Source organism: Lissotriton helveticus, chromosome 12 (genome assembly GCF_964261635.1).
Source record: "Lissotriton helveticus chromosome 12, aLisHel1.1, whole genome shotgun sequence".
Taxonomy (NCBI): domain Eukaryota; kingdom Metazoa; phylum Chordata; class Amphibia; order Caudata; family Salamandridae; genus Lissotriton; species Lissotriton helveticus.
This window is the reverse complement of record NC_136073.1, coordinates 645,390,883-645,416,466: the sequence shown is the minus strand read 5'-3', so window position 1 is coordinate 645,416,466 and position 25,584 is coordinate 645,390,883. Positions and strand designations below refer to the sequence as shown.

Below are 25,584 nucleotides of genomic sequence, written 5' to 3'. Positions count from 1 at the left end.
CCTACGTCAAATCTATAGGATATATTATTCCAATGCGCAGAGCCTATTGGAAATATAGGAACTACACTACATGGCGCCCAACGTTTGGTAAGGCCCTAATTTAACACTAGATACTAAAGTAACTCAGTCGTGCTTTTCTCAGAGATCCCTTTTTTTCCGTAAAATACTCCAATAGACGTCTGGAGTGGGTAAAGTGATAATATCCGCCATAGCTGAGTAGGACAAAAATCCTATGTATTAGTTTTTGGGTTTTTTCAACGTTGAAGGATAGTGTTCCAAAATATTGTGCACCTTATCTTTGTTTCCTTGTAACTTGCTTTGCAAACTTTCAGTCAACAAAATGACGGATAGGGATACCGAGAACGGTGGAGCTACAGGCGAAAACGCCGTACCAGCTTTTAATATAACAGGTCTCCAAGAGACCGACGAGGATGCTATAATCATTCCTCTAAATTTAAGGAAAGCCATCAATATAAAACTCATACGAAATGGCCTATCAGCAAGAGGTGGTAGGGTAGTTTTTGTGATAGAGGCACATGAATATCATCAGACAGAGGTATTCTATTCATGGATAATCTTTCCTGAAGCAGATCCAAGAACAAAAGTGTTTCACTTCTACAAAGAAGATGAACCACCTAGGAATACATTCCTTTCGAGGATATAGAAATTCCACTAACATACCAAGAGCATGCGCTCTGGTTTAAAGGTACCCTAAAACATATAAATCACATTACCAGGCTCGGTCCACTAGGTAGACCAGGAGCAACATGGCCGGTATTGGCCAGCTATACACCACATCCTGCCATTGAAGAAATGTCAGATGCGGAACTATTAGTTCAACTAAAGGAACTAATCAAAATCTATAGACAATTGGTTCAATACCTCATGCGGACTCTTACAGTCCAACCGGCAATAATGATTCCACACGTTCGCCTTACCTGGGGAACACAAATAAAATTACACCACAGACTTTACACTCAGTCGCTGGTAAATTACCCGCAAAACGGGAACAAATTCCATTCTGGATAGCTCAAAAAGTTACTCAAATTGAGGCAGTATTTATTCATACTACCCCTCATGAGAAACACAGAATTTTAGCAATCTGTTTACCAATGGGGATCGCACCACACCTGGAGGACTGTGACACTTGGAGTACAGTCTTTGCTGCAATCTACACTAAACCACATGGTGTTCTGTCTATGGTGGTAATAACAGACGTCCTGAAACAGATTCAAAATGAATACGGGGCAGAGCCTGCTTTAAATCTGGGTATGAAATTACTAAAAGATTTCAAACAGGTCTCAACAATAATATTAGCTAATATTAAAGGTGAAGCAGCATCCGTGGCGATCAGCCAAAAGTTAAGAGAATTTGATGTAACTGAGCAACCACATAAACTGGCCAGAATAATTGAAAAATCCTATGAAGAATTAGGCAGAGACAGCTTGGGTGGGAAGCCAGTTAAACCCCAACTGTCAGAAAGTCCTGAAAAGGTCTTTATTAAAAACACTCCTACTCCTCCTAAAAAGAAGTGGGAGAACAATAAACAAACTTCTAAAGAGAAGCGTTCTCAATCCCGAGGTAGGTCTCCTCAAAAGGAGCCCTCTGAAAGGAGGTATAACCTCAGGAACAGGGATATTTTAAGAAAACCTGATAGATATCAAGATACTGATACACGTTCCTCCCGTACCTTTCAGACTTCCTCACAGAAATCCAAAAGAAGAGGACGGTCAGAACACTAGGAAGAACGCGTGAAGACCAAAGACGATCAACTCAATTCACCAAAAAGAAAGTAGCAGGTCTAAAAATCAGACATGTCGAGGATCTTGAGGACACAACTCAAGAACGGGGAATGGATGCAAACGATGTTGGACAGCGCAGCAGAAGTCACCATAGCTCACAAGATCTTGAAGGATCATCTGCAGACAGTGGACTTGAATGAGTTCATCCAAGTTGAAACTGCAGATACCAGGGTTAGTGTCCCACATAAGTTATATGAAGTAACACTCCGGTTGGAGGGGGACATAAGAAAAATAAGAGCACTCTTTTGGGAGCGACTTTCAAAGGGTTATGACATTCTTCTAGATGAACAAGACTGGCCACCACAATTTGTCAGGGAAAGCCCACATGACAAAGACATCATTATGCCAGCTTTCTCCAACCACATTCCAATTAATTTAAAATATACTTATGCCAGGAAATGGGCAGTGGCCCAGGCTCCTGCATTATATAAAAATCATGTAGGATGGGATGAGGATTCTCCTCACCATAAAATCCAGTTAAAAAATCAACCAACTGCACAAAGGCAGTACCCAGTTAAGCAAGAAGCTAAAAAACAGGTCAGGGAGATATTAGATCAACTTGAATACCAAGGAGTGATTGAAACATGCACCTCATCAATTAACAATCCTTTGTTTCCTGTCTACAAACCAGACAATACATATCGTCTAGTTTTGGATTACAGACATCCAAACTCTTGTTGCAAAACGTTTGCAGTACAAAATGCACATAGTGCAGCATTAATGATTAACATTGTGCGTAAAAAATATAAAACCACATTAGATATTTCTAACGGTTTCTTCTGTCAAAACATTGCACCTGAAAGTAGATATTTGACCGCTTTCTCAATTATGGGGACACAGCGTCAATTCTGTCGTCTCCCACAGGGATTCAAGAATAGTCCAGGGTCATTTTCAGTCAGGGTAACAGAATTACTACAAACCTATGATGATGAGTCATTATCATATGTCGATTACATCTATCTAACAGACGATGACTTGGATAGGCACTTGAGCAGGGTGAACACCATCATACTTGGATTCCCCTCAGAAGGGTACAAATTCAATTTGAAATAAATCTAGAATTCCCCATTTAAATGTCCTTTTACTAGGATATGAATTACAAGTGAAGGCAAAAGCCTGGCAGCAAACTTTCTAAAGAAATGCGCGCTGCTCCAACCTCCAAAAACACTGAAAAACCTACAGTCGATTCTAGATTTCCTAAATTTTGGAAGAACTTACATTCTAAATTACGCAGAAAGGTTAAACCTCTCTACAAATTAATCAAACCTGATTTCAAAACAGTTAATTGGACTCAAAAACACACAGAAATTTTGCGTTCATTGACAACAGACATGTTAGCAACAAAACATTTACAAACACGATTGTACAGCTCAGCGAGCTGAACTGCAAGCATTCAAGATGGAGCTTGAAAATACAGATCGCGAACTCCCCACACTCATAGTGTGCGATTCGTATTATTGTGTTCAATCTCACAATGAATACTTGCAAAACTGGATTCAAAACGGTTACAAAGATGCAAAAGGTGGCACAATCAAGCATAAGTTGCTTTGGGAACAAGTAGTTCAGTTACGACAAAAACTACAAAAGGCTCACGTGATACATACACTGAGTCATTAACGTGATGGCGTTCACGTTGAAGGGAATTCATTGGCTGATGAAGCCGTGAAGGCAGCTGGGCAAACAGCTTCCGTAGCTGCAATCACTCGTTCAAAAACAAAAATAGACAGCGAAATAATGCAAGCCGTCAATGCTTCAAGCAAAGACAGTGGTAAAACATTACCAAAAGGCTTTCCACTCAAATACTCGTATATAAATGATGCGAACGAATCACTGGAGTGGGGGATAGAGTAATTACAAACATGGAACATAGATTAGGTCTAATTTTAGCAGCACATGAAGGGCTCACCTCTGCACACGCAGGTGTTTTCGCCACAGTATCATTATTAAAACAGAGATACTGGTGGCGCGCATGAGGAAACAGACCAGAAACTATGTTTTGGAATGTGAAATCTGCCAAAAGATGAATGTCTACTGTGAAACGTCCTGCGCAGACACCCTTATTCATTTCAGATAAACCATTAGCTTGCGTTTACCTGGATCACTGCGGTCCCTTACAGAGGGATGGTAACTATAAATATATCATGGTCGCAGTGGATTCATGTTCAAGATTCATTTGGATGTGGCCTCAACGCTCGGCTGACGCTCGAACTGTTATAAAAGATTTGCGAGTCTTTATCGGCACGCTACATTCTGACCAAGGTCCTGCGTTTAGCTCCCAAGCTTACAAGGAGGCCATGGCCAGATTGGGAGATGCATTACGGTACTCTAGTTCATTCCATCCTGAAGGAAATTTGGTAGTGGAGAGAAAAAACCAGGACATAAAGCAATCTATAACAGCTAGGGTATTAGGTTCAGGTGACGGGTGGGTCAAATATCTAATAAGTATCCAACGTAGTCTTAACAATCTGCCAAGAAGTTCTCTAGGGGGTATCACTCCATATGAAGTCCTTTTTGGAACAAGAATGATAATTTCGGATCTCGATTGTCAGACTTCAGTGGTAGAACAAAAACCCTTTGATATCAAAGATCGTTTGGCTGTTTTACAGGACTGGAATGAAATAAGAACAAAACAAAGTAATGTGTTCCGGAAGCCAACAACCACTGAAGAGAAACCGACCATCCCAGCGAGGCCTGTCTGGATTACCAAGATTGGGGATCTAGTCAGAGAAAAGATCGCACACAAGAAGGAATTTGAGCCTTCTTACAGACAACCAGTACCTGTCCTAGCAATCCACGGATCAAGAACAGTATTACTGCTGCCCCTTGCTGGTAAAAAGGAGAACAGGTTTGCATCCATCGACCTGGTCAAACCACATTATGTGGCTGATCATAAACTGTAGGCCAAGTGGACTCCGACAATGTAGCAGGCACCCTAATCTGGCTACTATCCAAGAGGTTCAAACTGTGAGACTCGTCAACTTTGAAGAATCTGCAGTGCCAAAAGAAGGACTATGCAACAAAGCTATGGAACTTGTACCTCTTGAAACCCAAATAACAGTTTGTCAAGAAACGCCAGTCTACAATGAAATAGCATCTGACTACAAATGTAACAAGTGATCAAGTGGTACCAGCGATTTCAACGAATCCTGATGCAATCCCTACAATTGACAGAACTGCCTCTGGCTATTTCATTAACTTTGATACATTTTACGAGGATCCCAGCGAGCCTGAAACAACGCCAGTAAAAAGAACTTTTAAAGAACAAGCAACAGACCTTTTTCATCACTTGGAAAAGACTTATCTGGTTTCACCATGGATTGAACTTTGGATTGTGTTGGGTGTACTTTTTCTTCTACTTTGGTTGACTCTTGTAATAACTTTGGGAATGCTGATAAATGGAAGATATGTTAAGGAGGACACAGCAAGTAAGAACATCAACTTACTCCTCAAGCCACACAAATCATCTCATCGTGAACAAAGAGACTTGTCATGAGAGAACATCACAGCTGTTCCTATACCTGGTGGTATAGCTTGGGACAGAACTGAATATGAAATGTTTGGTCCGGGGGAGCTGTTGAAGATTCCACACCAGTTCAAGATATCCTTGAATGACTTTGTTTCATCTAGTACCTTTTCTGATGATTGGGACTTTGAGAATGTTAATAATATGATGTCAGACTTAGAAATATCTGCAAAGTTTACAAATCATGAATACTTAGAAGGTTCATCAGATTATGAACTAATGTATTGTCATAATCACTATGGTAATCATTTCTTGCACAAATCTGCAAATCCTAGAAATGTACTGAAATATAACCAATGGGAACATTGTCCGACGCCACCAAAGGGTAGGTCAAAAACATTTTATGGCAAATTTCCATACTTTTCAGGTTTTAATGTTTAAAATCCAGAATCATTTTACTTTAAAAATGTTAATAGGACAGGAATGAAAAGTATGTTAACAAATACCAAGCAAATAAATTCTGTGGCCTTTTATGCTCAGCTGTCTTTGTTAGGTTACGACTTTTGGAAAATCAACATTGAGACAAAAACTGTCTGGGGCACAAAAGATTGGCAAGTGTAGGGATTAGAAGCCGTATTTAGAGCCTGCATCATCCCAGAGCAAATAATGTTTTTGAATGACACTGTCCAACAGACATCTTGTCTTGGGTTAGCCAAGATCAAAGAGTTAAACAAACCGTCTATACCTACACCTACATCTGATAGCAATAACACTTCAGAGGGGGAGGTCGACGTACATACTATTTTGCTTCACAACAGAACAGATCCAAATTGGAAAAAATTGTTATTCTGGCCCAGAGACACAAACAACTGTCAAGATAGATTCCTGAATAAGACACAAGGGTTCACATTCACTAGGACAGACCCAAGATATGTTCAGAGACAGCATCCAGGAATAGTAACAACATACAGTGTAGGGAAACTGTGCCTTGAGTGGCCACACAAATCTACACTAAAGGATGTAAAACAACACTTATCTTTACTTGAAGATGGCGCTGATCTGAGGGACTTCTTACAAGGACCTACTAAACCGAGTCATAAACGTTTTATATATGGTGGTATCTATGCATTGTATAATGAAGCATGGAAGATTACGCAAGCAGAGACTGCAGAAAGAATACAAGAAATTGATCGTATTAACTTAGAGAAAACTCTCTCTGTAGTTGACAATGGGTTAACGACTCTGTCAGTCGCAATTACGTTCTATCATGCTATTAGGCTGGATGTTGCAAAACCTTCCTTCAGGCTATGTGCCTTGGCGTTTAATCAATACTACGTCACTGTTTTCAGAATTGAATCTCACTGATAAACAGATCAAACTAGCACAGAGGGGAGCAGACTATACGGTGCTGAGCATTGAAAAACTGGAAAAGATTGCCATTTACGGTCGCTGAAAAGCCAGCCATTGAATGGATAATACACAGAACAATCACTCTGCCTGTTACAATTTTCCATTTTCAGTATTGCTTAAAACATATACCAGCAGGCACATATGAAAGGTTGAGTAAAGAATACATCAAGACATCCTGGGAATTACCATACACACACAGATGTTGGAGTGGGGGAAGAGAAGTGTTTCTAAGTGGTAAAAAATGAGAAAATGCACTAAGCGGTTCTCTCCTTTGTCAGGGTATTAATTTACACGGGGCTTACGATGGTTCCTCTACCAACTTATCCTGCCACCTGCAAGGTTCACCGGCTGCAGTGATTGATCTACTTTTTGGATAACTTTCAAATGGAAGTTACATTATGTTGAACGATCTTAGCTGCTGTGGCATGCTGCCAGGTTTACCCTATCTCGTAACTGTGTCAGCCAGGGTGACTTGCTGTATGCAAGTATTGTTTCCAAAAACCAAGACAGACCGGAAGTCGCCAATATGGCCTTCACTGAACAGCTCTTCTATAAGAATTGATACTTTAAGCAGAATGAAAGCCATTCTTTTACAGAAAACTGTGCCACTGGCCTCAGCCAAAGAAACCTATGATCTGCAAGTCGCAAGGACTTCTGCAGAGATACATACCCTATTAACTACAAATTGCCCTATACATTTCTCAGAAATGTTAAACATGCCTGATCCGAGCGGTATTGTACATGTATTTAAGACAGGTTTTTCGGGACTGTTAGCACCTTCTGAAGCAGTTTTAGGAATATTTCCAAACTTCGGGCACTCTGTGTTTGGCGGATTGCCTCTCATTTTGAGATTCGCTGCAGGGATACTATTTTTGCTCCTACTGCTTCGATATGGCAAGCCAATCCACAGCCGACACCCAGATCACCATGGAGACCACTCTACTGGCGATGAAGTGTTGTGAGCGCTTCGTCCAAATTTTGGGATTAACTTGTTTAAGAGAATTGAATACCACATGGTTTCTATCATTCAGACCAATTTGGCAAGATTGCATCTTACCTGTTCTTACGATGCCTGCTATGCGGAAAAGAATGCATGTTAGACATCTGTCTCACACTCCCATCAGCCATGCCAACGGATGTTGATACTTTGCTTGAACCAGTAACGGCCCTTGCACTGTATTGTCCCTAGCGCTACCAATTCTGATGACGGCATTCATTGAGATCTCACAGAGGCAACATGCTGACGGTGAGGTACGAGAGGAAACAGGCACACAGATACCTTCCAATTCGAACATTGCTAATGCGAACAACGCTGACGGCGATGCTTCACATCTATGTGCGATTGATCTTCTTAACTAGGCAATCCAACTTTCACCTACAATGGTAGACGAATTCTTTACAGACTTAGAAGATTTGATGTTTTCTCCAAACAATAACACTGACTTTTGAATTTGGCACACAGTGTTCTGAGAAACTCTGAAATCGACCTTCATTTTTTCAAAACAAAGTTCTAACTTTGGGACTCTTTTTTCCTATGCATCAACCTTTGTTTTTTGCAAATTCGTTTTTTTTTCATTTTTTGGGCACAAAGTAATCTGCTTAAAGTAGAACTATTCATAGAGAACTAGAATTCTTTGAAAACTTCCAGAGACAATATTTGACCTTGTCCACATTCAAACAGTTTATATAATCTGCTGTGAAATGGTCATGACTTTTTCTTCTGTATTTAAGAGCCATTTACTAAATGTATTATCATGATTCATTCGGATAGCAGTTTCAAATGTCAAACTATATGCTCTGAATGAAACATTGCTTTAAATGCGTACAGCACAAATGCTCTGTTCGTGTACAACCAGTACCAATGCATTTTTATGTATTTTGGGTGGGTTTTTAACACATCATGTTTAGATATGTTTTAACGTGTTTAGAACTTAGTAATGTCATACATAAAAAAGTGGAGTGGGTGTTGTGTGGCGTTTTAGGCTCCGACTGCATTTTCCCAATCCATGCCCTTATATAGGTACAATTCTCGTTGCCCTTATATAGGCATAGAAATCAAGCCCTTATTTAGGCATAGCCCATTCTACCCAAATACAGGCATGGCTACTTCCATCCGTTCACCAAACGTCACAACGATTTCTTGGAAAACCGGCTTAAGCAGTTAGGGAACTTCCCCTTGCTTGAATATTGATTTCTCCAAGAACTCAGTTACTTTACAATGAATAACTATTCCCCAGGGGTTCATTTATGACGTTCACATGCCTGACTTTACGTCAAACTATGGCATTCCTAAACACCTTCAAGGCATAAATATACCTTAACTTACTTTAGCAAGATATGGTGGTTCGGAGCAGTTCGAAGACCTTCTTGCCCGACGCAGCTCTCTACAGCAAGTGCCGAAGGATGCCGACTCTCCAGCTGACGCACTGATCAGGAAGCTGCCTTTCTCCTGCCGAGAATCCAGCTCCAGTGTTTCCAGCTCCCCTTGCGGGGTGTTGGGAAATCGAGTCCCTGAGACAGAGATACCAGACCTCCTTCATTCTAACAAGGTATGGAGCTGATAAGAACCTAGAGAAACCTTCGGTAGATTATTGGCAAAACTAAACCTATGCTAAACAACACTTACTTCTTCCCTCGTACTAGACTTAGGTTAGGTATATTGGGGTAGGCGTATTTTAGAAGCACCAGTTGAGTATTTTAGTCTATGTTATTTTTGTATTTATTTTTATATGGCTTAGAAACCATACAGTGCTCTTACAATATTATTTCACATTACTGTTTACGCTGTACGCATTATACTTTGCATTCTGCATAACGATTGTAGCAGTTCACTTCTCTTGCATGAGAAAGAAGACTGTTCAATAAACCATATTTTATTGAAAACGCCCATCTCTCTTTATCTGCAACTCTGTTGAAACGAAGCATGCACGATTGACTAGGTGAAATACTTATCTATTGTTTCCACGACTCTGAGAGATATATTCTTATTCTTGGGAAACAAAGTTGTCATGTTTATGCGGTTGTCAGAAACTAATCCCTTCTTGTGTATTCGAGAAAGTTTCAAGTGACCTCTGAGTTAGCTGGCACGCACACAATTAAGTTTAGTATATTCAATAGAGACCTAGGTGACCTAAGTGCTACATCAAATCTATAGGATATAGTATTCCAATGTGCAGAGCCTATTGGGTAAATAAGAACTACACTACAAAAGTGGGAAGCAGATGTAGGACCTGTAGACGTGGGAGGTAGTTGTAGATTATTCTACAATGTTTTAAAACAGGGGCTACCAAGAGACATACAGGATCATTTAGATCAGGTTGTGGCTTTAGATGTAAAACCCTGGGCAGAAATACAAGCACATATTATACATTTTTGTAGAAAAAAAGAAGAAAAGGAAAGGAGGGATAACGATCAAAGTGACAGAGCCCAAGCTAAACTGGTGACACAAAAAAATACAGAAAAATGAGAAGGAAAAGACAGGGAAAAAAATGACTGTGCGGGTTCGTGTTGCAAACAGTGAGCAAGGAAGGGGTCAAAGAGAGGGGAGACAGATGCAAGGAAGAAGACATTTTAAATGTCATTTCTGCTGTAATATTGGACATTTTATTGCTGAAGGCCGCTTTAAGAAGAGTGATGAAGCACAAGGAGTGATAGGAATAGGGAGAGGAAGGGGTCCTTATCAGTATGCCCCCTATCCTCAACAACAAATAACTCCACTACCACAGGTTTATATGCCACAACAGCAATTTGCTAACGTACCTATTCAAGGGGCACCAGCACCTGTTGTACAGGCAGGAGGCCAGCATCAGGTGCAGACTACTGCACTGGTGAGCTGTGAAAGGGACGGGCGGAAAAAGAAGCTAGGAGGTCTTATGCGTGGATCTATTTTGGCGTATTTATTCAAGACTCAGTGTAAAACACAAAAGGCAAACATAAGTGAGGCTTTGTGGATGTGGATTCCAGGTGTTGCTTGAGAGCTTTGTCGGTGTCGTCCTCTCCAGGTGCGCGGTGATGACGTTCCCCGGGTACCGTAGGAGGAAAAGAGACAAAGGGCGGTAAGTAAGGCTGTCGCGAGGTCTTATAGTAGGAAAAGAGCACCATCACCAAGTTGAAGAGAACACCGGGTATACTCTGACAGAGGTAATACAGGAAGTGGAGAATGGGAGAAGGATGTGCTCAAATTAAGGGGAAAAACAGAGAAAGAAGCAAAACTTGTCCCTTACTTCAGGCCAAGAGTTTTAAGTATTGAGGTGAGATCTCTACCCCAGGGTCACTATGACGAGGAAGAGTAATGGTAAGTCAAGGCCGGTAGTGTTCAGGGGGGTGCCCACTTCCCTCCCCAAAACACACAAAATAGACAAGATAAATGCCCGTGCCCCGTGTTCCCAGCAATTATTTTTCCTCCCCCAACCCCACTGCCCGATCCACGTACAGCGGAAGCCATAACTCTCCGGAGTTACGGCGGCGTACAGGCGTCCTCCGGGGGCGTCCACCAGTCTTCTGACCAAGCCTCGACCTCCGTGGGGATGTCGCCCTCGTCCTCAACGGGCTTGGTGCTGTTCTTGTTTCGGTCCTCCTCAGGGCCAGCCATCGTCCTTTGCAGGGTCTCCAGGCTCCTTCCGTCCGGTCTCCGTGCTCCATCCTCCGTGCTGCTGGCGTCTTATGGATACTCCCCCTCATCCGCCCGCTTCATCTTTCTACTGTCCTGGGCGTCCTTCCATTGGTTGTGGCACTTCTCGGGGCGTTCCTGTGGGGAAGAGCAGGTCAGGTTAATTAACCCTTGCCTATCGGGTGTATTTGGTGTGTGAGCCGGCAACACGTCCTAAGAGCCTCGGTGAGGATCGGCTACGGGGGTGAAAGCGGGCCCCTCCTCACATGAGCACAGGGAGTCAAGGGGGAGTGATTGTTCAAGGTGGAAACCCCTTTTATCATACAGCCTGAGGGGATGCACCAGAGATTCCCACTAGTACTGTGGTAGCTAGGACTATAGACCCAGAGGAAGAACCAATAGTAGAAATGATTATAATGGGAAGGAGGTATGCTTTTTTGGTTTATACAGGGGCAACAAAATCTTGCCTCTCAGAAGGAAATGTTCCATTGTCCTCTGCCACCATGGATACGCAGGGCTTCTTTGGTGAAGTACAGCGCATTCCACACACAACACATGTGCCCCTAGAGGTGGCAGGAGTGGGAACGCAGGAGCGTCTCCTTTTTTCTCCAAATTCACCAGCAAATTTATTAGTAAGGGATATCATGTCTAAATTAAACATGACAATAAGATTTTCCTCTGATGGGTCCATGACATGTGAAATACCAGGGCAAGCGAAATGTGAGATACATTTACTAAGAATACCAGAGGGAAATGTGGTTGGAATGGCAGAGCCAGTGCATTATAAACTGCTAGCAGATGCAGTACTTACGGTTCTGAAGACAGAGGAAATACTTTTAGGGAGATGGATGGAATTACCACCAAGACTAATTTTCAGGAGACAAGCTGGTGGTGATGAAATAGGACAGGTGAATACCCTTTATCTTGAGTGCATGGAAATATCCAGAAGGTGGGGCGCTCTAGTGGCATCAGCTAATGATGGAGGAATTTGGAAGGTCCTGATTTTTCTTATGCCTGGTCTGAGATCGCGGGACATTTCTGATTCAGAACTCTTTTCAGACGATCCCACCAGGACTGAGATAGTTTATACACACACTGCACCCTTGTTAGTACGTGTTTACCGCGCACAGACCACGTTACCAGTTGTGCCCTCCCCCTTCAATGATATTGAAGCACTTGCAGCAGTCCCACCTTATCTCTGGACATTAGCTCCAGATACTATCTGCAGAAACATTTAAGATAAAGTTGAAGCCAGGTGCACAATTGCCACGTGTAAAACAGTATCCACTGTCTAAAGAAGCAAAAGAAGGTATTAGATGGACAATACAAAGACTGAAGGATCAGGGAGTCCTATATTCCTGCCCATCGCCTTGTAATACAGCAATTTATCCTGTAAAAAAATCTACAGGTAATACTTGGAGGATGGTTCAGGATTTTCACCCTCTTAATGCCATAGTATTAGCAGAGTACCCCATAGTGCCATACCCATCTGTGATATTGACTAATATACCAAGTAACACCAAATGGTTTTCTGTGGTGGATTTAAAGAATGCTTTTTTAGCATACCTTTACATCCTGACAGTCATTATTTGACAGCCTTCAGTTTTGATGGTGAACAAATTCAGTACTCTAGACTGTCACAAGGCTATTGTGAGTCTCCATCTGTGTTTAATAGAGTGTTGAGAGATGATTAGTTAAATTTCCAGTCAGATAGCACAGTTTTGCAATATGTAGATGATTTATCAATATGCAGTAAAACAGAATCTGAATGTGTTCTGGACACTGTCAATCTCCTAACGCTACTTGCTACTAAGGGATACAAAGTGGACAGAAAGAAGTTACAGTTTGTGCAACAAGAAGTGTTGTATTTGGGACAAGTGGTGTCTGCAGAAGGCAAACAGATAGCAGGTTCTAGAATACAAACTATGTGTGATCAGCCTCAGCCCAAGACAGTAAAAGACATGCAGAAATTTCTAGGCCTTTGTAATTTTGTACGTCAGTGGGTATTTGATTATGCTACCATCATACAACCACTATTATATGCAATGAAGCAAGCTAAAACTGACAACACAGGCATACAGTGGAGTGATGACAGTGTAAGTGCATTTCAGACACTGAAAGAAACAATTGCTTCAGCCCCAGTGCTAGCAAATTCAGACTATACAAAGAGATGTTTACTGTTTTCTGCTGCCACAGAGGATTCCATGATATCAGTCCTTACTCAAAAATACCCAATGGGTCACAAACCCGTCGCCTATTTTAGTGGACTATTAGATCCTGTAATGAAAGGTCACTTTCCTTGTGAGTGAGCGCTTTCAGCAGCAGCTTTTGAAGTAGAAAATAGTAGTACTATGACAGCAGGCTGCCCTGTAACATTGTATGTTGAGCACTCTCCATTTGCTGTGCTGTAGAAAAGTAAAAGTACACTGACCACTCAAAGAGCAACAGGTTATGAAGTAATACTGTCAAACCCTTCTATCTGCATTGAGTGAGTTCACTCAGTCAACCCTGCAACTTTTTTAGTACACCCAGTAGACCCCACAGATCATGACTAGTGCAACAGTAGAGGAGGAGGATCACCTGGCACATGAGGACCCCTTGTCTGATGGCCGACAATTGTTTATTGATGGTTCCTCATGGATAGACCAGGAGACAGGTAAAAGACATACAGGTGCAGCTGTTGTTGAGGCTATTGGTACACCTACTGATTATACCTTACACACATTGCACCTCTTACCCTTGCCATCCCAAGACTCAGCCCAAGTGGCTGAATTAAAAGCATTGATAACGGCCCTACAGGCTTGTCAGGGTCAGCCAGTAACAATATACACTGATGCAGCATATGTAGCTTCCACAGTTCACTCAGGGCTGAAGAGATGGGAAAGGCGAGGATTTCTTAAATCTGATGGGACACCAGTAGTGCACCAACATCTTTTAGCTGACCTTATTTCTGCATTGCAAATACTGTATCAAGTAGCAGTGGTTAAGTGCCAGGCACACACAAAAGGAACAGATTTGGAGTCTAAGGGAAATGAAGCTGCTGATACAGCAGCAAAGGAAGCTAGTTTATATGCAATGAAAAATGCAGTATGCACACTCTAGATGCAGATGATGAGGTTGGGATCTAAAACTATGAGAGTATTTCTACAGAGGCATTATTAGGCATTCAAAATGCAGTGCCACAACATGAGAAAGATCTCTGAGAATCAAGGGGGGGAGTGACTGGATTTCCAGATCTTCTTTATAGATCAGCAACTTCAGGTAAAGTTATAATGCCTCAGTCATTACTTATAACAGCCCTTCGACAACTTCATTTACCAACACACAATTCTAAAAGAGTAATAATGGATGAATTAAATGAAAGCTGGTTTATCCCTAATCTAGGACCATTAGTTGATGTATTTCTAGCGTCATGTGTGTTATCAGTACTCTAATAAGAGGTTACCAAAAATGCCTTCATCCTCCATTCCAAGACCAATAGGTCCTTTCATAGAGTTACACATAGAATGTATAGATATGATACAAAAATGTAATGGATATAGGTATTTGTTAGGAGTGGTGTGTCTATTTTTGCGATGGATTGAAACAGGACCCTGCTCCAGCTGTGATGCTGACCAGGCAGCCAAATTCCTGGTGAGAGAGATCATACCTAGGTGGGGGTTCCGGCAGTGATACGCAGCGATAATGGAAAACACTTTGCTAACATGGTATTTCAGCAAATTACTACACTATTAGGAGTGGAAAACCAGTTTATCTCAGTTTACCACCCAGAGAGTAATGGGATTGTTGAGAGAATGAATGGCTTATTGAAAAGCAAAGTTTCCAAAATTTGTGAGACACTGAAAAAGAATTGGCTTTACTGCCTTCCCCTTGCTCTGTATGCATTGAGAAATGCCCCTTCAAAAGATCATCATTTTAACCCTCACCAAGTCATAACAGGTAGGCATTCAAATTTTTCTTTCAAACAAAATCAAATGATTTGTCCTGATACTTAGGGTCCCATTATGATGTCGGGCGGATTGCCCCCGCCAGGCTGGCGGTAACCACCGCCAGCCTGGCGGGGCAATCTGCCCGACATCCACACTCGTTTTTCCCCCCGCCATATTAGTATGGCGGGGAGGACCTCGGCGGACGGAAAGACCGTCCGCCACTTTTCCGCCCCGGTCGCCTTGTGGCTGGGGCGGAAAGGAATAATATGGTGTCTATCAGACACCGCCAGCCATATTATGATGGTTGTCTTTAGGTGCGTGGTACCCCCCCTTCATTTGCATTAACGGTGCCTGCCGCTTTGTTAATGCAAATGCTGAAATGCAATTTTAGCATTGTGGCGGGCGGGGTGCAGAGAGCACCGCCCGCCACAATGCTAAAAATGCAGGATGTGCCCGCCACTGTGGCGGGCACATCCTAATATCCCCCACGGGACCCCCGCCCTTATGGCGGGCGGTCCCGAATTCCGACAGGATGGCGGGCAGACTTTGTCTGCCCGTCATCCTAATGACCCCCTAAGTCTACATCAGAAAGTGTTTGGCAAGAAATGAATGCATACATGTCTGCCTTAACAAGAGCTGTACAGGTTTATTCTAAACAGGGTCAGCTGCAACAGGCCAACAATACTGCACCACCCCTGCCCTTGTCTACAGCCATCAGCATCGGTCCCTGGGTCTTCATGCACAACTTTGTGAGAACATGGAAGGATCCCAAGTTTCTAGGCCCCTACCAAGTAACACAAAGCACGCCAACAGCAGTAAAAGTAGAGGGGATGCGAAATTGGGTGCACGTAACGGACATTATTCCATTTTGGCCTCACTCCCACAAGGAGTGGAGGAGGCAATGGTCTAAGAACAAATTATACAATGAAGAGGCAGGTAAATGATATTTTTCATAGTATAATAATGAATTCAGTAGTTATGATTATTACTCTGATAATTTGCTATTGTATTATGTGTTATGTAGATGCAAAAGATCCCACCCATAGGGAAGAAGTATTACGCTTTCGTAGAGCTGTTTTCAATGAAACAGATATACATCCTCTGCATGATTCTCTACTTGATAATTTGTGGTACAAAAGCATGCATGATATAGGTACCAATACACAAAATGATAGTTGTTATGTTTGTTCTCTTATTCCCCATGCCACAGAAACACCACCTTTAGTGTATCTTAAAGAAGTACCTGTTAATATTACAAAGTGTTTATTGCATCTTTTCTTGTGTAGGATAAATGCACAGTTACAGCCAACACATGTTATTCCTATGATAGCCAGAGTTAATACAACCAGATTTGATACAACCCCTGAACTTTTGCACATTGTGACAGATAAAACAGAGATAATGAAAGCGATATCCAGAATGAAAGGAGCGGGCAGAAATATAGTTATTTAAATTGGGAGGAAGCCTTATTGGAACGAGGTATTCGAGGGAGATCTAATCTACCATCCACCTGTAATAATTATTCTGCCAAACCACTGCCCCCAGATTGCGCTGCCAGTCCAGTATTAAGTATTGAAGCATCAGTATTTGCCAATAATAAATTGTTTACTGCAGCTAGGTTTTCATGTAGGGCTATATCTTTATGGAATGGCACAGAAACAAAAAATCATTTGAGATTTGATGATATAAAAAGCATCATGTCAGCAAGTATTGGGATGAAAACATACAGAGATATACATGGACTGGAACCAAACGTCATCCTAAACTGGCTGTAAAACGAATGAGATTTTCTCTTTGCTTTCAGGAAATGGGATTGTTAAAGTCGGACGGAATCTCAATTGCAGTTCAACTATTTACAATGCCGATATGCAGGGTGGTACCTCCAGCCTTATGAATTTTTTATGGCAGTATGGAGCTCGAATATACACTCAATTACCCCCCGACTGGAGCGTAATATGCTCTCTGGTGACTTTGCATACTCTATTATGGTAACACCAGCAAAAGAAATAAAAAATGTGCATTTGCAGTCCATGAGTAAAGAATCAACTTTGCTGCATCATCACAGAAGAAAAAGTATGCCTGAGTACTTTGGAACTTCAGTGTGGCAGGATATGCCCAAAGAGTATAGGTTATTCAATGACGTCCAAACATTTTTTGGAAGTCTGATACCTATGTTTCAAGCAAATGCAACTGCTCGCTGGGTTCATATCACCCACTGGGAGCTGATGAAATCCATAAATGCTACTGAAGATGGCTTTAATGCATTTAAAGAAGAGCTGCGTTCAATCAGACTTATGTTGATGGAAAACGGATATGTTTTGGACTTAATGACAGCAATCGAAGGAGGAGTATGTAAAAAACTTAATTCAGTATGCTGCACTTTCATACCGGCGAATGATGAAGATGAAGGAAATCTAACTCGGGCCATATTGACTTTGCATAATTTGCATACACATATGAAGAAAGGGGGGGGTGCTCCAGATGAGTGGTTCACTGTCTGGTTTGATTGGGTGCCGTCCTGGGTGTCGGGGTTGTCTAAGGCCTTGTTGCCTATAATACTTCTGTTGCTATTGATGTGCCTGGTATTTTAGGTTATCTTAGCATGTTGCAAGAGGGTTACTGCTAAAGTGGGAGGCATGTTCCCTATAAGAAAAAATAAAGAGATGCAAAATATAGAATTGGAAGAAATGCACAGGGGGTAGTGAGGAAGTAGTCGAAGAATCGACTAGCGAGGGGAATGAAAGGAATCAAAAACCTAATTTACATTTAGGACCTAATTATTCAGTTTTATCTGTCACGTGCCCACACACAGTGAAATATTATGTAAAGATAGAAAAACAGTATAATGCTGTTTAAATGTGCACGTTAAAGTTGCACAATTGTATCTGGAAATTACCTACAGCCTGCTTTCAAAAAAAGGCCTACATGAGGTTTGGTTTAAGTGGTTTTTCCTCTTCATTGTATTTGAGCTAGGATATGTAACAGTAAAATCAGAGCAGCAAGAATGTTTTCCATTGTAGTCTGTTAGTTTGGCGTGAGAAGCCACAAACAATAGGAAAGAGCTGTTCTATAAATAAATGTATGTAATCTGGGTGGGACAGAACAGAAAAGCAGGAAACTTTTTCTATTGTGAACATTGTATTAAATATGGATCTAGGCCAAAATTAGTATTATAAGAAGTAGACTTGAAGTGTATGTTAGTTGAGACTGACTTGTGCTTCGCTTATAGCACATCACTCTCCCAGCTGAATTAGCCTGGCTTGTACAATAAACCTTTTTGTACTCCCTTTTGTTGCAGATGTGGAGATTAATTATTTGCACTGCTTAAAGGATTTTTTCCCGACAAGAGCATTCCCTCCCCTGCAGCATCTTTCCTTGCCTCCTTCCCACCATCTCCAGAGGACCTGCAGCCATCCAAAGTTCCCAGCCCATTCCTTCTACCAGATGCAGCACACTAGTTATTCTCCGCACCGCTCTCGATGTGCTGTCCTTATTTGGGCCTCCAGTCTTATCACGTGCACGGTAAGCCTCCCTGGCTCCTGTACCTCCTGCTGCAGCTCCGCCCACCTCTCTGGCATCCCTCACCCAGTGCCAACATCTTCCCCTAGGTCCTCACGAGCACTCCAAATGGACTGGGAAGGCAGGATGCTCAGGCTCAGTTTCTGCCCCACCTCGGGCCGGAGTGGCCCGTTCCCTTACCTCCACACCTGCCCAGCGGTGGCCCACTGAAGCGACGAGCAGGCAATTACCGCCGCCGCAACCCCTGCCGATGCCCTACGCATCGGGTGGCCTCCACTGGCTACGTTCTGAGCCAGGAGCTTGAGACGCCCCCATCACTTCCATGAGCAGTAGCGCCTGCACAACTTTCTCTGTAGACAACCTTTTACTTCGAATATTGTCAAGAGTAATTCACACTATCTCAATAAACCGCTAGCAACCAAGCCAAAAAAGCGCTACAAAAAAATGCTCTGGGACCAGCTACCAGCCACTGTGTCACCACTATAAAATGGTGACTGGTAGCATTAACTGCCCAGTATTAAACCAGGGCTACAATATAGCCCAATCCTAAACAGTGCAAATAATTAATCTCCACATCTGCAACAAAAAGGAGTACAAAAAGGTTTATTGTACAAGCCAGGCTAATTCAGCTGAGAGAGTGATGTGCTATAAGCGAAGCAAAAGTCAGTCTCAACTAACATACACTTCAAGTTTACTTCTTATAATACTAATTTTGGCCTAGATCCATATTTAATACAATGTTCACAATAGAAAAAGTTTCCTGCTTTTCTGTTCTGTCCCACCCAGATTACATACATTTATTTAAAGAACAGCTCTTTCCTGTTGTTTGTGGCCTCTCACGCCAAAACAGCAGTATTCGTTGGAATGTTCCATTCCTGAAATGATCCGGATGTGCAAACCTCCCTGTGGTCAGCTGCCCCCCCCCCCCCCCAGACCCCATGTACAGTGCAGGCACCTCACCTGTGCATGGATTCATCTCTGCCATGTTGCTCGCGGACTGGCAAGGCTGTAGAAAGATTTGCAGTGCCCACAACCCGACTTAAAGAATCCAGCAACTCTTCCGATAATTTAACCTATAGAAGGAAAAGAGAACTTATTGTTTTTTACATTAAGAATGAGGGACTGATACGATTCGTTGCTACCTCTAGAGTGAGGGATGGTTTATGCTGTCTAATAGGTGAGAGAAGCCTACGCTGCTGCAGGTACTATTTTACATGTTTGTCTATTCTCTGTACACGGAAAGTGGGTGCTAGTGGCTTTCTCCATATGCTAACTGTTCTTTGTATTTAATGTGCACTGGATTTAGAAGAGGAAGGGAAAAGCAAAGCAGTAGAAGAGAGGGGGGGTATTAAAGGGGAAATAAAAAGGGGAAAAGGAACTACGATGCCTAGAAAGAAGGGATGTAATAGGACACAGTGGAAGGATACAGGGACGAAGAAATCTCAAAGAACATCAAACGTGGGCACCTGTGGGAAGAGCCAAAGTTATTACTGTCAGTCAAGTCTTTGTGGTGGCTACAGACCAGAATGTCCATCGAGTCCATTTTATTAAGCCAGGGCAAAATAGGTATACCCTCCAGCAGACTCCAACTTGCAACAATGGTGCAGCGATTGACACAAAGAAAGTCAATGGGTGCAACTGACAGCAGCTGGCAAAATCAGAACCTGCTGATCTTTGTCCCACCTGCAGCACGTAAAGGAGCCCGTAGGCCTCTGGCATGCTCCACAATAAGTATCATTTGCCTTCAAATGTCACTGCTTGGCCAGATGCAAAGACTTCACATGGACTCTTGTTGCTAGAAACTCTAGTCACTGCAAACTGTTCCCTCCCATTTCTTACTGCAGCCTGAGGGGTTTCCACAAAGAAGTAGATGGGTTTACACTTCAGCTGTTTCCTACCTCTACAGCGGCCTTCCATAATTGCTTGAGTACTCATCTTTTTTTAATTTAATTTTTATTTATTGTATGCGTATTTATATAGCGCAGACTTTACCCGAAGGTGTCAGAGCGCTTCACAATAGGAACAGTAGCGTTACATGAGGAGAAAATTACAAGTGGGCATGTTACAAAAGCAAACGTTACATTACATGAGGCAATGGTGACAATTGTGCATGTATCAAACGCAAACTGAATACAAGAAAAGGTAGCAAACGATAGGTTACAAGAGGAAAAAGTGACATGTGTGCAAATTACATAAGCGTACAAGATACAAGTAGAGGTATAAAACTGCAATAAATGGCAGACACTCAAAACACAAGAACACACTGGGAAGGCACTTCTGTAGGCATGGAGTACAAGAATTTCCTATAGTGGAAGAACTTCCTTCAGGGAATAGAAAGGGCGTGAATTAGATTTGGAAATGTCTTTGCAGGAGAAGAACTTTGAGGTCAGTTTTGAAGGAATGGGAAGAGGTGGTGGTCCGGAGCTGAGGGGGAAGTGAGTTCCAGATTCTCACCGCGTTGCCTGAAAAGGATTGGGCCATTGATCTTTCCTTTTTGAAAGTGGGAGGTTCAAGCAATACATTTTCCACATTTTGTGATGGTCTAGAGCCTCCAAAGAGTTTCAGTTTATTCGCCAGGTAGCGAAGAGAGGAGGAGTGCAAGGCTTTGTGGGTGATACAGGCAGTTTTGTAGATCGATCTTGCCTCAACGGGAAGCCAACGGAGGGTGGATAAAATGGGTGTGATATGGTCGCTTCTTTTGGCCCCATATATGAAACGAGCTGCTGAATGGACAACAGATTTAAGGGGGGACAGGTGGGATTTGGGGAGGCCAGTAAGAAGAGAATTGCAGTAGTCCAATCTGGAGAGAACCAGCGATTGGACCAGGGTTTTAAGGTCTTGCTCTGGGAAGAAGCGACGAATCCCCCAAAGAAGGCGCAGTTGGTATCGAGCAGACTTTGCAATGGAGTTGATGTGGGAGAGTAGATTGAGTTTTTTGTCGAGTATGACACCAAGGAATTTTGTGCTGTCGACAATGATGGGTTTATTGTTAAGTAGATTCATCTGAACCATCCATGATTGAACCAGAGGAGGAGAAAATGAGGAGGAGAGAAGGAGGAATTCAATTTTGGAGGGATTCAGAATCAGTTGATGAGTTAACATTCAGTTTTGAATGAAGTCGAGAGTAGAGTTTAGGATGGAGAGATCATGAGTGGAGGCCACCTTAAGGTAGATTTGAGTGTCGTCCGCATAGAGATGATAGAGGATCCCGGATTTACTTAGGAGATTTCCCAATGGTTCCAAATAGAGGTTGAACAGAGTGGGTGCAAGTATAGAGCCTCAGGGAACACCTTGACCTACTGCCTAAGGAGATGAAAGACTGTTCGCTATTTTGATCATTTGGGATCTGTCGGAGAGGAAGGAAGCAAACCATTTAAGCACAGTGCCCATTCTCTGTTCAAGAGTGTTAAGGAGAGTGTTGTGATTGACAGTGTCAAAGGCTGCAGGAAGGTCAAGGAGAAGTAGAAGACAGGACTCCCCCGAATCAAGTATCTGCAGCGCGCCATCAATCCCTTGCAGCAGGGCTGTTTCAGTGCTGCAGTTTTGAATGAAGCCAGACTGGAAATTGTCAAGAAGATCATTGTCCTTGATATGACAGGAGAGTTGTTTCGCTACACATCTTTCTGTGATTTTCGCAACAAAACGTAAGTTAGTGTGGGGCGGAAGATGTTGAGGTTGTTCGCATCAGCGGTGGGGTTTTTAAGCAGAGGGGTAACCTGCCCAGTTTTGAAGGAAACAGGAAGGGACCCTTGACAGAGGGAGAGGTTAGCCAGAGTGGTCCAATAGGAAAGAGAATTGGTGTAGAAGTCAATGGCAATGGCACTAGGGATGGGGTCAAGAGAATGGTTGGAGGGCTTTGTTTAGAGGATGCATTTGAGGAGGGCATATTCAGAGGTGGGGTCAAAGTTCTGCCAAATGGCTAAGGATTTGCGCTCCTCTGGAGGGGTTGGATGAATGACCTGATCCACAAGTGGTTTCACTTTTTCTTCGAAGAATATAGCGAATTCCGCTACTTTCTATGTAGAATCCTCCAACTTGGAGGTTGGGGGAGAGCAGTATGGATTCTTGATGAGATCGAATAGCTTTGTGAGTCTATTTTTGGCTGAGTCAAGGAGGGTTCTGAAGTGCAATGCTTTTCCAAGGAAGATGTGCTTGTGGTACTTGGATCTTGCTGAACGAAGCGTGGCCAAATTATCGGTGGAGGGCGCTTGTCTCCATTGTTTCTCCAGGATTCCTAGGTACTTCCTTAAAAGGGATTTGTTGAACCAAGGTGCTGAGGGAGTAGGCCTTTTCTTTTTGCTTTGATGAGAAGCCACGTTATTGATTTAGACTGCAAGGACTGTGAGCCATTGGGAGGTGAGCTCGTTAACATCCAGGTTCGGGTCTAGCTTTGGAAGTGATAACAAAGCTGAATCACAGAGGGTACCGAGGTCAATATTTTTAGTGTCACAGAACCAGGAAGTATCCTTCTTAGGTTGGCCGAGAGTTAAAGAGTGTGATAGGTAAAGAGAGAATGGGATGAGGAGGTGGTCAGACCAGTCTACATGAATAGGGATAGCGATAGTAAGCATGCCTGCTTTAGAAATAAAAAGGTCCAGGATTAAGCCCTTAGAGTGTGTGGTTTCTGTGCAGTGTTGGATAAGATCGTTTGCAGAGAGGAAGGTGGCCAGCATAATCGCAGAAGAGTCTTGAAGTGAGCCCCAGTAGAGATTGAAGTCACTCACGAAGATCTGATTGTCACTTTGCGAGTATTGGTCGCTGATGAAGTCAGTGAGTTCCTCCATAAACGAAGGGCCACTACCAGGCAGGCGGTAAATGGCATGGAATCTGAGGGGTGAGCGGTGGTGCAATTTAAGCTCAAGAGATAGGCATTCAAAAGTGCGGAAGGTGCTGTTAGGAAAAGCCTTAAGTTGAAGGTAGTTTCTAAAGATGACTGCAACACCTCCCCCAACTTTGTCTAATCTGTCATTTCTAAATATAGAATAGCCTGTGGGTAATAGGAGATCAAACATAGAGTGAGAGGTATCGTTGATCCAGATCTCTGTAAGGAACAGCATGTCGATGTTGGGAAGGATGATGGTATCGGAGATTTCAGGTTTGTGTTTTATTGCAGATCTGCAGTTGTGGAGCAGACAGCGCAGCTCTGTCGAGACAGTTTTGGTGACGGGGCACTTGGGCTATGAGGGGTGATAGGGATAATGTACTTATAAAAGGGTGCTTGGGAGGGTTTAGGTGGATGAGTGGTTCTGACAGAGGTGATGGTTGGAATAGTGTAGATAGTAGGGTTGCTTGGAGAGGAAAGTGGAAGAAGGGTGGCGTTCGAGGACTTGTGTGAGTTTGCGATGTTTGCAGACGACAGGGTATGATTGGCTATTTTGGGGTGTGGGGGCGAGGTGCATCTCGTGGGAAGGTGACTGTTTTCCAAAGGAATTGAGGTGTAGGGAGAGGTGGAAATCTTGGAGCTTAAAAGTGAAATGCTAGCCTCAAGTTGATGGAGATGGAGGTGATGAGAGAACCTTGCTTATTTTCCAGAGAGAGTAGGGCAGAGCACGGCATGTTGGGTGGCTCAATGGAAACAGGAGGGGGTGCAATTGGCGCTGGAAGGCAGGGTGAGGTGGGGGTACGGGAGGGGAGCTGGGGTTCAGGGTTCAGAGGTGGGGAAAGGTGGTTGTTGAGAGCAGGCATTGGTGCATCAGAGGTGAAAGGAGAGTTGTCTTTGTTGACGTTGCAAGAAGGAAAGGATTTAAGGATATAATTAGGGGGAGATAGGTGAGGAGCGAGGCGGTGTGGCGGAAAGGGAGGGGGGAAATGTGTGAAGTCATGGCAAGGAAGGTTGATTTGGGAGAAAGTGAGGGAAGGGGGTTGGAGAGGACCTGTCAGCTAGATGAGGTCGATGTGAGGAAACGGGCACCTGGCAGAGTATAGGGAGTTGGGAGATAGGGAAGTTGAAGAAAGAAAGTGGTTCTGCTAGGCCCGATGGAGGGAAAGGGTTACCAGGGGGGGAAAGGGGGTAGCACAGCATCACTGGAGGAGTGGGGGAAGAAGAGAGATGCAATGGGTTTGTGAAGATATTGGGGTACATAGCGAGGGAAGGAGGGGGTAGAAAAGAGGAGAAGAGGACAGAGTAGGGGGAAAGTAAGGAAAGTTAACTAGGGGAGAAGGTTGGAGAAGAGGTGGACTAAATAGGGGGATGGCAGATAGGGATGAAGGGAAGGAGATAAGATTAGAGTATCGGGACGGTGCAGATTGGACGAGGAGCGTATTAGGTAGAGATAAAGCTGAAGTGATGAGGGGTGGGGCACACTGTGAGGGGGGAAGAATGGGAGAGGGGGGCACAGGGGAGGGGGGAGAAGTGGGTCGACCTGTGCCTCCCGAGGGTGGAGCCTATTGGAGTATAGGGGGGTCAGGGGAAGAGATAGGGAGTAATGGGTGAAGCTGGATGAAGAGTCAAGGGAGAATCTGGTCGCACGGGAGGGGAGTGGGAAGGGAAGTGGTGGTCAAAGAGAGAGAGAGAGACAGGTGTCTTTGGCTTAGATCATGACAGTACCATTGTTATAGAATGAGATAGTGAGGGAGCCATTAAAACACACAGAGGGGGACATTTTTAGCTGTTTCCCATGAGGGATAGAGGAGGAGGAGGTGACGTTAAGGGAATTATATAAGCTGGTGAACCAGGAGGGATGTCGTGAGTGAAAAAAATGAAATCATATTTGAGCCTACCATAACGACCATTGCAGAATTGATCAACAAAAAGGGAATCAGGGAAACATTCAATGGTGTTATGCTTGAATCGTTTTGCTAAATCTTTAGTCAGGTTAGGAGAATAAATTATTTTGTAGCAGTTAATTCCAG

At 43.1% G+C, this 25,584-nt stretch overlaps 1 protein-coding gene across 1 annotated transcript in view; it reads right to left on the bottom strand.

The window, feature by feature from the left end:
• The window catches only part of LDHD (lactate dehydrogenase D), a 480,635-nt gene that overhangs the window by 405,653 nt on the left and 49,398 nt on the right, over window positions 1-25,584 (bottom strand). Inside the window, exon 2 of the mRNA XM_078670717.1 lies at window positions 19,693-19,805. Within this exon, the coding sequence (XP_078526843.1) occupies window positions 19,693-19,805 (113 nt within the window). The remainder of the gene's footprint in view (window positions 1-19,692; window positions 19,806-25,584) is intronic.